The sequence below is a fragment of the Palaemon carinicauda genome, chromosome 7 (assembly GCF_036898095.1).
Source record: "Palaemon carinicauda isolate YSFRI2023 chromosome 7, ASM3689809v2, whole genome shotgun sequence".
Taxonomy (NCBI): Eukaryota; Metazoa; Arthropoda; class Malacostraca; order Decapoda; family Palaemonidae; genus Palaemon; species Palaemon carinicauda.
The window spans coordinates 172,452,548-172,466,842 of NC_090731.1; the positions used below are offsets into that span (position 1 = coordinate 172,452,548).

Genomic DNA, 14,295 nt, shown 5'->3' on the forward strand with positions numbered 1-14,295 from the left:
CCAATTTGACATTAACAAAATAAGAATCCTCACATGTTTCTCTTTTTTTTTTTTTTTTTAGCTTATCGTGCCAGAATAACTATAATTATCTGAATTACCTTTAAATACTTAAAATACATTAAATATAATAGATTATTTTTATTTTTTATCCAATTTGACATTACAATAAGAATCTTAGCCCTCATATATGCTGCCAGTATCTGTAAAGAGTTTAAACATACATCAGAATAACCATATATATTTTAATTACCTTTAAATACTTAAAATACATAAAATACAATTAATATAATCGATTATTTTTATTTTTTTATCCAATTTGACATTAACAAAATAAGAATCCTCACATGTTTCTCTTTTATTTTTTTACCTTATCGTGATCAGAATAACCATATACATTATAATAACCTTTAAATACTTAAAATACATTAAATATAATTAAGAATTTTCATTTTTTATCCAATTTGACATTAACAAAATAAGAATCCTCACATGTTTCTCTTTTATTTTTTTTTTTACCTTATCGTGCCAGAATAACTATAATTATCTGAATTACCTTTAAATACTTAAAATACAATTAATATAATCTATTATTTTTACTTTTTATCCAATTTGACATTAACAAAATAAGAATCCTCACATGTTTCTCTTTTATTTTTTTTTTTTACCTTATCGTGCCAGAATAACTATAATTATCTGAATTACTTTTAAATACTTAAAATACATTAAATATAATCAATTATTTTTATTTTTTATCCAATTTGACAGTAACAAACTAAGAATCTTAGGCCTACTATACGCTGCCAGTATCCTAAAACCGTTTAAAGATGTACAAGAATTACTATATATAGCTGAATTACCTTTAAATACTTAAAATACATTAAATATAATTAAGAATTTTTATTTTTTATCCAATTTGACATTAACAAAATAAGAATCCCCACATGTTTCTTTTTTTTTTTTTTACCTTATCGTATTTGATCTTTAAAGAGTTTAAACACAACAGATTAACCATATATATTATAATTACCTTTAAATACTTAAAATACATTAAATATAATTAAGAATTTCTGTTTTTTTATTCAATTTGACATTAAAATAAGAATGTTAAGCCTGATATACGCTGTCAGTATCTTTAAAGTGTTTAAACATACATCAAAATAGCCATATATATTTTGATTACCTTTAAATACTTAAAATACAATTAATATAATAGATTATATTCATTTTTTATCCAATTTGACATAACAAAATAAGAATCCTCACATGTTTCTCTTTTATTTTTTTTTTTTTACCTTATCGTGTTTGGTAGAAGGCAAGGTAAAGCCGCGGCGTTGGGCCCGATTAAGGTATTAAATGTTTTTCCAATGTAAATAATACTTTGTGATCTCTATTTTACATAAAACAATCTTCATTTGTAAGTAATATATATATTAATATAATTACTTTTCAGGTAAATATATCTAGATCTATTTAAGCTGGACAATTTCTGTATTAGAGACCAATTGATTCCATGTTGAGATATCGTATAATTTTGGGTTTACATTAATATTTACAAGTTTCTAATTATACATTTATTTAAATGTATTCATTATTTCATTATTTAATACATTCTTCATTCATGACTTCAATGTTTAAGTGTCATAGCTGAGTCATAGGGTATTGTCCCATTGGCTTAGGGTAGGTCGTACGCTAGGTTAATGTCACTATATTTTAGTCTTTCCATTAATATTTAATCATCGTAATTACTGTCATTTAAGTAATTTATGAATGGCTAAATCATTCTGCAAAGCAATTGTAAAAAACTGAAGGCCTACATGTAAACAACACAATTTTGGATCATTATGGGTTAAATATTTACTCGTGCACCGTCAGAAGATCTCGATGGGTCAAATCTTTCCCCGTGCACCGGTGTGACGGTCTGAACGATCCTCCGGTCTCAGAATTCTCCTTGACATTGTATGATGGTTCTTTTCCGCCATTAGCTCGCTTCGCTCGCATGAAAATAATACATCAAGCTCGTATGTACTGGCAAGCGGTAATGTTGAGCTGCGCACGTTAACATTACAGGAAAATAAAACATCAACATTGTATGTACTGGTAAACGGTAATGTTCGCGCATGCGCAGATTATCAAGGAGAATTCTGAGACTGGGGGATCGTTCAGACCGTCACACCGGCATTAATAGATATTTAAAACTCGCGTCCCCACGAACCTAACCTAAGGTACCGTGACATTACTTGGGGTACCACCCTTCGCTTACCTAAACTAACCTTGTATACAGTGTTGTATGCCAAAGTAATACTGAATTCGGGGTGTACGTATAATTACGGCTATCTTATAATACGTCAGTGTAACGTGGTCGCAGGGGACCGTTATCCCCCGCCCCATAAGGTAAATAGGTAAGGACATGCTTGTAATTTAAGTTAGGAGGAAAAGTTTACGTTAGTTGATGTCCATTTTTAATCCTCACGCGAGGAACTGGCCGCTGTCATACAAAGGCTCCGTGAATTTTACCTGTAATCTTGGCCGATTGTATTTGTTGTGTAGGTCATCTATTTTTGTATACTGTAAGTTATTACTCCTAGGCTAGTCTGTCTAACAATATAGGGACAGTTACAGGCTAAACTCCCTGCTCGTAATACGTTGTAGTTCGTGTACAGTCAATTCGCCGGCTTTATTGTACAATCAACTCATCGTCTTTTGTGTAACGTCACCTCGCTGCCTTTCGTGTACAGTTAACTTATCGCCTTTCGTATACAGTGAACTTGTTTTACGTGTACAGTCAACTTACCTCCCTCTAACTTATTGTCCTTCGTGTGCAGTCAACTCTCAACCTTTTGTGTACAGTCTACTCACTGGCTTTTTGTGTACAGTCAACTTATCGCCTTTCGTATACAGGGAACTGGTTTTTCGTGTACAGTCAACTCACCGCCCTCTAACTTATTGTCCTTCGTGTGCAGTCAACTCGCCACCTTTCGTGTGCAGTCTACTCACTGCCTTTAGTGTACAGTCAACTCGCCGCTTTTCGTGTACAGTTATCACCTCCTTTTGGGTACAGTCAACTCGCTGCTTATCGTGTAAAATTAACTCGCCTCCTTTTGTGTACAGTCAACACCCTGCTTTTCGTTTACAGTTAATTCACCTCCTTTTGTGTACAGTCTACTCATTGCCTTTTGTGTAAAGTCACCTCACTGGCTATTGTGTACAGTTAGTGCACTGCCCCGTAAATTATCGCTCTTGGTGTACAGTCAGTTCACCACCGCCTTAATTCATTGCTTCTCGTGTACAGTCAACAACTCACCGGCCCGCTAACTAGACGAGCTATGCCTACAGTCGGCTCAATTCTGGGGTGATAGTTATAGGTGAGAATTTGTTGTTATTATTATTATTATTATTATTATTATTACTAGCTAAGCTACAACCCTAGTTGGAAAAGCAAGATGCCGAAAGTCCAAAGGCTCCAACAGAGAAAAATAGCCCATTGAGGAAAGGAAATAATCGATACAAGAAGTAATGAACAATTAAAATTGAATATTTTAAAAACATTAACAACGTTAAAATAGATAATTCATATATTAACTATAAAAAGGCTTATGTCAGCTTGTTCTATATAAAAATATTTACTGCAAGTGTGAACTTTTGAAGTTCTACCAATTTAAATTCCCGATTAGGAAGACCATTCCATGACTTGGTCACTGGACCGAAAGATCTACGATGTTTACCATATAAGTAAATACTGAGGTACAGTAGGTACAGTATTATGGATATTTGGTAATAGTATGATAGTTTAATTTCTCGCCAACAAGGAATTCGCTATATGAAATGGTCAAGTGCGGGTCGTTTGTGGCGTATTTTGATTGGAATGATTGGACTTGTTAGGTTAGGTTAGGTGGGTGTGGTCAGATTGCAATATATCCTTATATTATTTTCCCTCCGAATAACCTTGGTTTCCCATGTCGTTCGTAAGTTATACTGTATGTTTTTCCAACTGATTTTAGTATAGTTTATGCATACTGTATAGGCCAGGAGTGCATAGTGTAATACTGTGATGTAATGTTATTTACTGTATACAATGCTAATTTTCCAGTTGTGACCCCCTGTAATAGTTTTATCTTAGGCGTGAAGTAACAAAAACTAAGTGGTGTGTAGGAATGATAATTTTCAGATATATATAAAGTAGACCTATTTTTCATATAAACCCTTACTGTAAGGAATGCCTCATATATGGTGAGAAATTTAAATACCAAACTATTAACAACTCATTTGTTCTGAAAGGTGATGGCTGCTTATAGCACTTGAGTTCTTCTCAAGCGTATGTTAGTATTTTTAATTTTTTTATGTTGCCTAACCATTACCTAACATTATGAACCTATTAAAACTTTAAAAAAATTTATGCTAAAGTACTCGTATGCGGTTATACTTTAGCCGTTATTTGTTATAAAATTCTCGTCAGTGCATGCAGGGATTACTGTTCAATAATTTAAAAACTCTCGAAAAGGAATTCGGAACTCTAACCTATCCATAGTCATAAGAAATAGAGTCATTTGTTCCACTAATTAATGATTCTTGCCAATAGATAGATTTGTTAAACTGGAAATTCCAGGATTTATTTGAAAACAAATACACTTATATCCTTATAATGATAAATTTATTTATTTTTCTAGGATTTATTTAGCATAAATATAAACTAACACTTTGTTTAAAACAAATAAAAATTTGTAAGTAATAATAGAAAATATACATAAGCAATATTGAACAACAGTAGCTTATAGAATAATAGTACTATACAGTAAAGACACCATTACACGGCAAAATTTTACCCTACGGATAGTGTTTTTGTCAATAGATGTGTGAAAAGTCCATTTCACAGAGTAGGCCAATCATTGATTCTATTTCACAAAATGTATTCTTCTTTTCAGTAATAACATGTGGGCCCCCATACATATGCGTAAGGTATTTGTGGGTGGAATTGACTATACCACCACGGATGAGAGTCTGAAGGAGCATTTTTCGACATGGGGCGAGGTAGTCGATGCAGTTGTGATGAAGGATCCAGCCACAAACAGGTGAGTCATGATGTTTATAGGCTTAATGCATTTACAGAACATAACATTTGGTTTAAAGGTGAACAGGGCAGCTCTGTAAGAGTCGAGTTTGTATATTAGTCCATAATTTCTTGCCAAATAGGAATTTCCTTCAAAGTTCTTCTGTAACATGAATAATTCAATAAGTCAAAGAGCTAGAAAAGTTTTATTGAGTACAAGATATTTGAATAGCAGATTGGAATCAACTTCTTCATCCATATTGAAAATGAAAAATCTTAGGTTGTACAATCCTGGGGTTTAGGTAAGGGAGACTATTTCTTAATATTTCCCAGAAGAAATGTTACAGCCTAAGATTTTGTTTTTTAATTTTTCAAAATTTGGATAGAGCGTTAATACTTGTCTTAAATGAGAGAGCTTGGGTGTGAAAGGTATAGCTTAAATAAGATTTGCACCTAAGCAAATACAAACCTTTATCCCTTAATAGGAGTATGTTTCAGTGTAGCCGGAACTCGGCTGTTGAAATTTATAACGAAGTATCGGTAGATTTTGGCGACTGGAGGGAAGCCCCACCATTTCAGTGTGTAGCCATTTTGTTTTTAGTAACTATTTCGTTTTTAGCCGCTGAGAATACAGATTTACTCCGGGCACTGTCAACTAAATGTTTTTTCTCCTAGATAATGGTTGGCAGTTCATTGTGTGTGAGGGACATTAAGGAAGCAGAAAGGTTTTTGCAGTTTTCCCGGTAACTAGCTGAGTGACGTCTGTGTAACCTGCCGTTATACACTTCCTTGATCTCACTGTTGTTTATTCCTGTGTGAATGGGAAGTAGTATCTGCTGCTGCTGAGTTAAAGGGAGAAGTTCCATCCTTCTTCTCTTCAGCGTCTTTCTGTGTCCGAAAAGACAATAGACACATGTCTCCTAGCAGTGTCATCTCTCCTTATCTCTCCTTCAAGTTCCTAGAATCTCTTTTCTTTCCTCGTTGGAGTGTTGGTGTCAGGCTGGAATAGATGCTATTTGTTCCATAACTGAAATACAAACCACGCTATTTAGCTACCCCTCCCCCCCTCACCCACCTGTGATTAGCTCACTTTGCTTTTGGCTCGGGTGACGATCAGACGTGTCTGCTCCCACCCTCGCTTGTATGACAGCCTTTGATCTTTGTTTTTTGCTTTTTCTTTTCAGTGTGTTTGGAAGTTGGCCTCAACCATGCGGAAGTGTCCCGGCTTATCTGACCGCCCTTGCGGAACGTTTATGTCTGCGGTGGACACAGACCCTCACACCTTATGTCCTTATTGCAGGGGCTAACGGTGTGAAAGAAATAAAGTATATGGTGAGTGTAGGGAGTGGTCTACCTCCCAGTGGGAGAGGTTTTCCCGGCGCCGTAAGAAGAAGTCCAAACAGGATGTTTCTCCTCCAGGGGTTTCCTTGAAGGGAGAAAATCCCAAGGACTCTTCTTCCGTAGCCCGAACCTCCTCCAAAGATCTCACTTGATCGGTCTCTCCCGAGAGGCCGTCGAGTGGTAGCGTAGGCCGTACTTACGTTCACCAACCTCGGGGTTCGGGAGAGGGAGTTGCCTCCCATAGCGAGGCAGCTCCTCCTCCTCCCCCGGGGGAGGATATTTCTGATAATGTTTCTAACAATGATTTATTGCAGCTTTGGGCTTCCTTGGGGCTTCAGGGTTCGCCCTCCAAGGAAGCCCTGTTTCACATAATCAGGTTGGGGGGTGCTGTCAAACAGTCGCCGACGGTAGCAGCGGTTGATCCTTTGTCTATCGTCGACGTTGTTGTGGCAGGGGCTTCCGATGAGTTTGGTCAAACCCCTGCTATGGTTCCTGATGCAGCTGAAGGCTTAGTTCCCCCCTCTGAACATCCTTCGAGGGAGGAACTAAGTCCAACGGTCTCTCCTGCAGGTGATTCTTCCCCTCGGGAGTTCACTGACTGAGACTCCTCTTCGGAGGACTGCCGATGGTCTGACTGCTGCCCCCAGAGGACGTATCAGACGGAAAGCTCGCCTTCCTCTTCGCCGTAGAGGCCTTCCTTCTCCCCACAAGGGAGTTAGGAGGCACCTCTTCGGTTCTTCGTCTTCACAGTCCCCCCGCAGAGGATCCTCCTCGCCGTGCACCGACCGTTGCAGCTGTATCCCTGGACCTCTCTGCAGATCGTTCACAATCTCCTTCGCCTGCCATACCTGCTGACCTTCCATCTCCGTTCCTGGCCGCTGACGCACTGTTGGCGCCCACCCACCCCGTTATCCAAGGGGCATTGGTCCCTTCGGGGCAAAAGGGGCTTTCTCACATTGTGAGTAAGTCCCTTAAACGCCAGGTATCCCCTGCGTGCCAACGCTCTCCTGCACGCCCACATGCTATGGTGTGCAAGCGTTCTCCTGCTGTTCCTGAGACTGCACTTCAGAAACTACCTGTTCCAGGGACAACGCGCCAGCGATCTCCGGTGGCTGAGACTACGCGCCATCGCTCACCTGCGCGCCAGCGATCTTCTCCCTGCCAGCGCACATCTGCGCGCCACATGCGCCCACGATCTCCTGCTCGCCAGTGCTCTTCACCTACGCGCCAGCGTTCGCCTGCGCGCCAACGTGCAGGCACGCCCACGATCTCCAGATCTGGGCGCAGGAGAGAAGAATCTTTTGTCTCCTTCCCGTCAGCAATCTACTACGCGCCATCCCGCTCAGTCTCCATCACGCGCACCTGTCCCAGCTCCTGCGGTGCTCCCTCCTGCGCACCCACGCGCGAGGGGTATTTCCCCTGCGCTTGCGCACACACCTTCTAGAGCTCAGCGAGTTCCTGCGCACCCACGCGCTCGCGAGCTATTACCTCCGCGCGCACAAGCGCTTGCACACCCTTCGGCGCTCCCTCTGCTTTTGCCAGATCGCGCACCTGCGCGCCATCGCTCGTCAACGCGCCCACTCGACCACGCATCGTAGATCGCCTGCGCGCCCACGCGCCCCCTCGCCTGTGCGCGGTCGCTCGCCAGCGCGCCCGTAAACGTACGCCTGAGCGCGAACCAGGGAAAATCCCATCGCCAGCGTGATTCCCAACGCGATTCCCATCGGGATTCACAGCGCGAGCCCCCGCGCGAAGCTACAGGAAGGAGAGCCTCCAGGTCGTTATCTTCACGTCCCCCCCAAGCGCAGATCAGCGCTCCCGCAGGAGGAGGGGAATACTCCGGATAGGTCCAGGAACCAACTTTCTTCTTCCCTTTCTTTTCAGGCAGGCCCAGTTGTTTCTACTCCGAAGGATCGCCCGATCCCCTTCCCTTCAGAGGGAGTCTCTGACAGCGCAGCTGTCAGTAAGCAGCCATGGTTCGGGCCCCTTGTCAGAGCCGTCATGCAGGCTTTCAAATCTGCCTTCTCTGAGTTGGGCCTTAAATCAATGGCAGATCCGACCCCACTGAAGAGGAAGAGAGGAGTAGAAGTCGTGGTAACTTCTCCCAGGGCCAAGCTGGCTCCTCGGAAGTCCTTGGGGGAGGCTCTTCCCCCCCCCAGACTTTCCCTACCTCTCCTGTGGACGAGGATTTTCCGTCCTCAGGGGAGTCTACCGAGGTGAGACGTTCTCCCATCGCACCATTGGGCGAAACCCCACCTCGTGCAGGAGAATTGTCCCGGGTTGGGGCGGATAAGAGCCCACAGACGTCGTTGTTGGAGTCCTGTGTTCCTCCCAGGAGGGAACCTAAGGACTCTAAAACCATCCCCAAGTCATCCTCAAGGATTCGACCAGAGCCAATAAGACCCGCAGAGAACGTCCACGTGTCCCCCCAAGAAGAGCCTTTGGGGACGGGAGACTTTGCTGCCAGTTCTCCAGGAGGGGAGCCACAGGAGTCAGATCATGCCTTCTGGCAGGTTCTGGCCCTGATGAGGCATCTCAATGGGTTCCCGGACCCTGAGATTCCTCCTTGAGAGGGCAAAGACACGGTCCTGGACCGAGTCTTTGCCACTCAGAAACCCGCTAAAGCCAGTGCGGCTTTGCCCTGGTCCCAAGGGGTGAAGAGTGCCAGGGATAAGGTTGAGGACCAACTCGCCTCCTCCAGCCGTTCCACTGCTGGCAACAAGCTCCTCCCTCCTCCTCGTATCCACCAGAGGAGGTACTTTGAGATCATGGAGGAATCTTGCCTAACTCTCCCCTTGCACGATTCGGTGGAAATGCTCACCAAGGGAGTCCCTCTAGAGAGGCTCTCTAGCCGGCAAGTGTCTTTCTCGGCTACAGAGATCCTATGTCAGGAGAAGGTTGCGAAGTGTGCCATGCAGGCTACTTCGTGGCTGGACGTCTGGCTGGGGTCTCTTGGCATCCTGTTGCGATCCGAGGACCTGTCTATGGAGAGCACCAGGAAGGCCCTGGAGACCTTCCTCCTTTCGGGCACCCGCACCATTGAGTTTCTGGCCCACCAAGTCTCGAACTTGTGGGCCAATTCCATCCTGAAATGACGTGATGCGGTGGCAGAGAGGTTCCACGCGAAGGTCCCAGCCGTCGAGGTCAGCAGGCTCAGGCATTCTTCCCTTTTGGGAAAGAATCTGTTTGAGTGTGAAGACATGGAACAGGCAGCTGAGAGGTGGAGGAAGTCCAATCAGGACTCTCTCCTACATAGGGCTCTTACATCAAAGCCCTATAAACCTCCAGCACCTCAACAACCTCGCCCGTCCAAGACGACGAAACCGGCAGTGGCAGCAAAGGTAACGGTGTCGAAGCCCTTTCCTGTCAAAGACAAGAAAGGCAAAAAGTCGTCCAGGGGAGGGAAAAATCCTAGAGGGAGTGGCCGAGGCCGCAAACGCTAGGATTGGCAATCCCCCTGCATGTCCACCAGTGGGGGGATGCCTACAAAGTTGCGCAATCAAGTGGCAGCAACTTGGGGTCGATTCCTGGACTATTTCCGTAATTAGTCAGGGATACCGCGTCCCGTTCACAACATCTCTTCCTCCCCTGACAGCGGATCCAGTGTCGTTGAGCTCCTTTACCATGGGATCGGTAAGGGGCCAAGTCATACGGGCAGAAGTCGAGACCATGTTAAAGAAGGACGCTCTCCAGGATGTCGTCGACGGTTCCCCAGGCTTCTTCAGTTGACTCTTTTCTTGTAAGGTGGCGTCTGGAGGCTGGAGACCAGTCATCGACCTCTCAGCTCTGAACAGGTTTGTCAAACAAACCTCGTTCAGCATGGAGACGGCAGACACGGTCAGACTTGCAGTGAGACCACAAGACTTCATGTGTACACTGGACCTGAAGGACGCCTACTTCCAGATCCCAGTCCATCTGTCTTCAAGGAAGTACTTAAGATTCAGCCTAGACAACAAGATCTACCAGTTCAAGGTGCTGTGTTTCGGTCTCTCCACAGCACCTCAGGTATTTACCAGAGTGTTCACACAGGATTGGCATCCGTCTCCTCCGTTATCTGGACGACTGGCTGATCCTGGCAGACTCGGAGTCGACCCTTCTTCGACACCGAAACAAGCTTCTGGGACTTTGCCAAGATCTAGGGATCATGGTAAATCTCGAGAAGTCTTCTCTGCTTCCAACTCGGCGACTGGTATATCTAGGCATGATATTGGACACCAATCTCCACAAAGCCTTCCCATCAGACGACAGGATAGCAAGGCTGAGGAGGGTCGCAGATCCTTTCCTCAGACGGGAAGAACTCCCAGCCCAATCGTAGTTACGTCTCCTCGGTCACCTTTCTTCCCTGGCCCGTCTAGTTCGAAACGGTTGCCTCAGGATGAGATCCCTGCAATGGCGACTAGAGTCTCGGTGGAATCAAGGACACGATTCCCCGGACGTCGTGGTCCCTATGGGTCCTGCAGAACGGACGGACCTTCAATGGTGGGTGACAGACGAGAACCTACGAAAGGGAGTGGATCTTCTCGTCCTCCCCCCCGGATTTGATGCTGTTTTCGGACGTCTCAAAGAAAGGGTGGGGGACCCATGTTCTGAACCATAGGACCTCAGGCCTCTGGTCAGAATCCAAAAAGTGCCTCCACATAAATCTGCTAGAAATGAAGGCCGTATTCCTGGCACTTCCAACAGTTCCAACAGTACCTGGCGGGTCACTCCGTGGTTGTGATGAGCGACAACACCACGGTAGTGGCTTACATCAACAAGCAGGGAGGTACTGTGGCGGGATGTATACAAAACACAACCCCCACACCCTTGATCACTCTTACTTCCAAAATACCCCACAACACAAACTTTCCCCTTACTTTACTTTAAACTAGACTCTTGGACAGAAGGAAAATGAAAACAAAACATAGCCTTAAAACTATATTAACGCAACCAAAAGCAAAAATTCTGCATTCAAAATAAGCTTAACATATAAACCACCAACAACCAAAATAATTACACGTAAAACAAATCATTACATTCATAAATATACCGAAAAAAACCGTATCACCATTCAAATAAAAAAAACCCTAACACTTAAAATTAACACACCCAAAACCAATATTTGTTTATGAGTGGAACTCTTTATCCACACACACGTGACACACCAAAACCAATATTTGTTTATGTGTGGACGTCGTTGTCCACACAAGGGCCAACAGTCCTTTTCGGCCAAAGCCACAACTCCCTGGCAGACGCAACACTGGCACAATCTGCTATAACTGCCTCACTTAATTTGGCAGTCTATATCGTCATCATCATCATCATCATCCTCATCAGTAACAGCAATCGAAATCGTAATTGTAATAAACAGGCCAGGTCGTCAACAGTTGATCAATCCACTAGAGCATTCTAAACACAAGTTCCTTAAGTAAGCCAGGTCATCAATAGTCAAAAATTTAAGTTTCTCCAAAGGAGGAATCGCGGCCTGCCAAAATAAAAAAAACACTTATGAACACTCCTAACTAACTTAACTATCGCACCATAATCAAAGATAAACAATAAACTTTCTATCACTCATGAACGCGCCTAACAAAAATAAATAAAAACAGTACTTACTCAGAATATAAAAAAAAGCTTCACAGCCGGCTTTCGAAGAGCAAAAAAAATACACAGCCGACTCCTTCTATCGTTTGATATCCAATGCTTTCGCCCAAGACATTCATCACCACCCTATCCTAGCTAAAAAGGTAAACAAACAACCTCAATTATACCAACAATCTTTCCAACTTCAAGCAATCATTCGCTAATTACCCCTTTTTCTTCAGCGCGCACCGCGGACACACAAACACACGCACACACAACCACACATAGCCTACTCTCTTGCGCACGCGCGATCTAGCAAACTAAAGCAAATTAAATTCTTTTTCTTTCTTTCTTTCTTTTTTCTCTCTCTCTCTCTCTCTCTCTCTCTCTCTCTCTCTCTCTCTCACAAAACTATGCAAATAAACACTTTCTTTCTCTCTCTCTCTCTCTCACAAAACTAAGCAAATAAACGCTTTCTTTCTCTTGCGGTTTGACAAAACTAAGTAAATAAACACCCACACTCACTCTCTCTCTCTCTCTCTCTCTCTCTCTCTCTCTCTAATGACAAAGCTATAGCAAATAAAATGTCTCTATTTAACAATACTAAAACAACTCTCTCTCTCTCTCTCTCTCTCTCTCTCTCTCTCTCTGTGACAAACTAAAGCCAATACTGTAAACAATTTCTCTCTCTCTCTCTCTCTCTCTCTCTCTCTCTCTCTCTCTCTCGATTTGGCAAACAAAAAAATAAATTAAAATAAAATTAATCCTCCACATTCCTCCCCCCTTACTTTGCCAAATCCTCACACAACACTTACCTATTTTCTCATTACCCAGTCGCAATCAGGAACAGGGCCTCGGCTTCGGGTAACTGGGCCTTCATATACCTGCACTCTCTCATTCACTTCTTCCATGTCGTTTTCATTCAACGTACTATTACGATTCCCGTCTATGCTCTGCTCGTCTAAGATATCATTCACTATTTCATCTACCTCAGTTTCATCTGGCCCGAAAATCCCACTAATTTCTGTCAATAATTCATCCATTACATCTAAACCATTTTCTACTTTAACAAAAGAATCATTCATACTGCTTATCATTCTCCTATCTTTCATTCTCGTGTCCGTCATACGTTCTCTTGCCTCATCTAACGAAAAACCACACACACTATAAGTATCATTCATACTCATCCAAGTTTCATCTGTATTAATACATTTATCTTCCATACTCACCTGTACATTTACACCCTTGTCCTGCTTATTCTGATTCCCGCCTACAACTACAAAATTTTCCCGCCTTTTATCCCCAGTAAAATTCTCAGACTTCTTTTTCCTTCCATACTCTACTAACACCAATTGCTTATCTTCTAAACCTAATGCCTCACACATACTCGGTTCATACTTGTTCGTTTTAAGCCATTTAGTCATACCATTCTCCTGAATATATCTTGGTACCTCCTTCCATTTCCGCAACTGATTGTGGTGTGCCCTAACCTTTTCCACACCACCATCCACACTTACTTTACCTAAAACATAACTCAACCCACTAGAACCAACATCTAACACCTCATATGGACCTTCAAACTTATCACGTACCTTACTGACATTCATTCTTCCCTTTTCAATTACTTCTTTTAACACTTTCTCTCCCACTTTGTAGCTTTCAAATCTCTCATTTGCTTTCTTCCAAACATCTCTATCATTCTCGGACACACTCAATCTCGGTCTTACTATCTTTTCAAAATTCAACACAAACTTACACGGAGACATACCAGTACTCTTGTGCACAGTCGCATTATACGCCCACAACGCACGCCCAACATATAAATCCCAATCATTATCACATGTACTCATCATCCGCAAAATTTCTGTCAAAGTTCTTACCGTCCTTTCAGCCAAACCATTCGCACTTGGCATATACGGAGTCGAATACACATGTTCAATGCCCCATTCTCTCAACATCTGCTCAAACTCCCATCCAACAAACTCCGGACCATTGTCACTTAACATTTTTGCAGGCTTACACACACTCATCGGCAACATCACTTGACTTACCATTCTCGCTACAGTCTCACTTCTTTTATTCTTGATGGGTACTGCATATGCAAACTTGCTCATATGATCGACCATGACAATCATTCCCACATGTCTTCTCGCAGTCACAGGCAACGAAACACAATCAATCACAAACATCTCAAATGGCTCTTTCATACGTAACCTCAGAACAGGCGGACTTGCATGCATGCTCTGATACTTTCCCTTCTGACAATCCTCACAAGTAGTCGCTACATCCCTACAAATTTGACTCAACCCAGGCGTAAACAACCTTTCTCGCATGCATTCCCACAATTT

At 42.9% G+C, this 14,295-nt stretch overlaps 1 protein-coding gene across 2 annotated transcripts in view; it reads left to right on the top strand.

The window, feature by feature from the left end:
* Nucleotides 1-1,318: 1,318 nt before the first annotated feature.
* The window catches only part of LOC137644184 (uncharacterized), a 72,325-nt gene continuing 59,348 nt past the window's right edge, over nt 1,319-14,295 (top strand). The window contains exons 1-2 of one of the 2 annotated variants that reach the window (XM_068377185.1): nt 1,319-1,346; nt 4,920-5,066. In XM_068377185.1, coding sequence (XP_068233286.1) covers nt 4,927-5,066 — 140 coding nt within the window. In that variant the 5' untranslated portion in view covers nt 1,319-1,346; nt 4,920-4,926. Of the gene's footprint in view, nt 1,415-4,919; nt 5,067-14,295 lie in introns of both variants that reach the window. The other variant, XM_068377186.1, reaches the window with a different exon arrangement.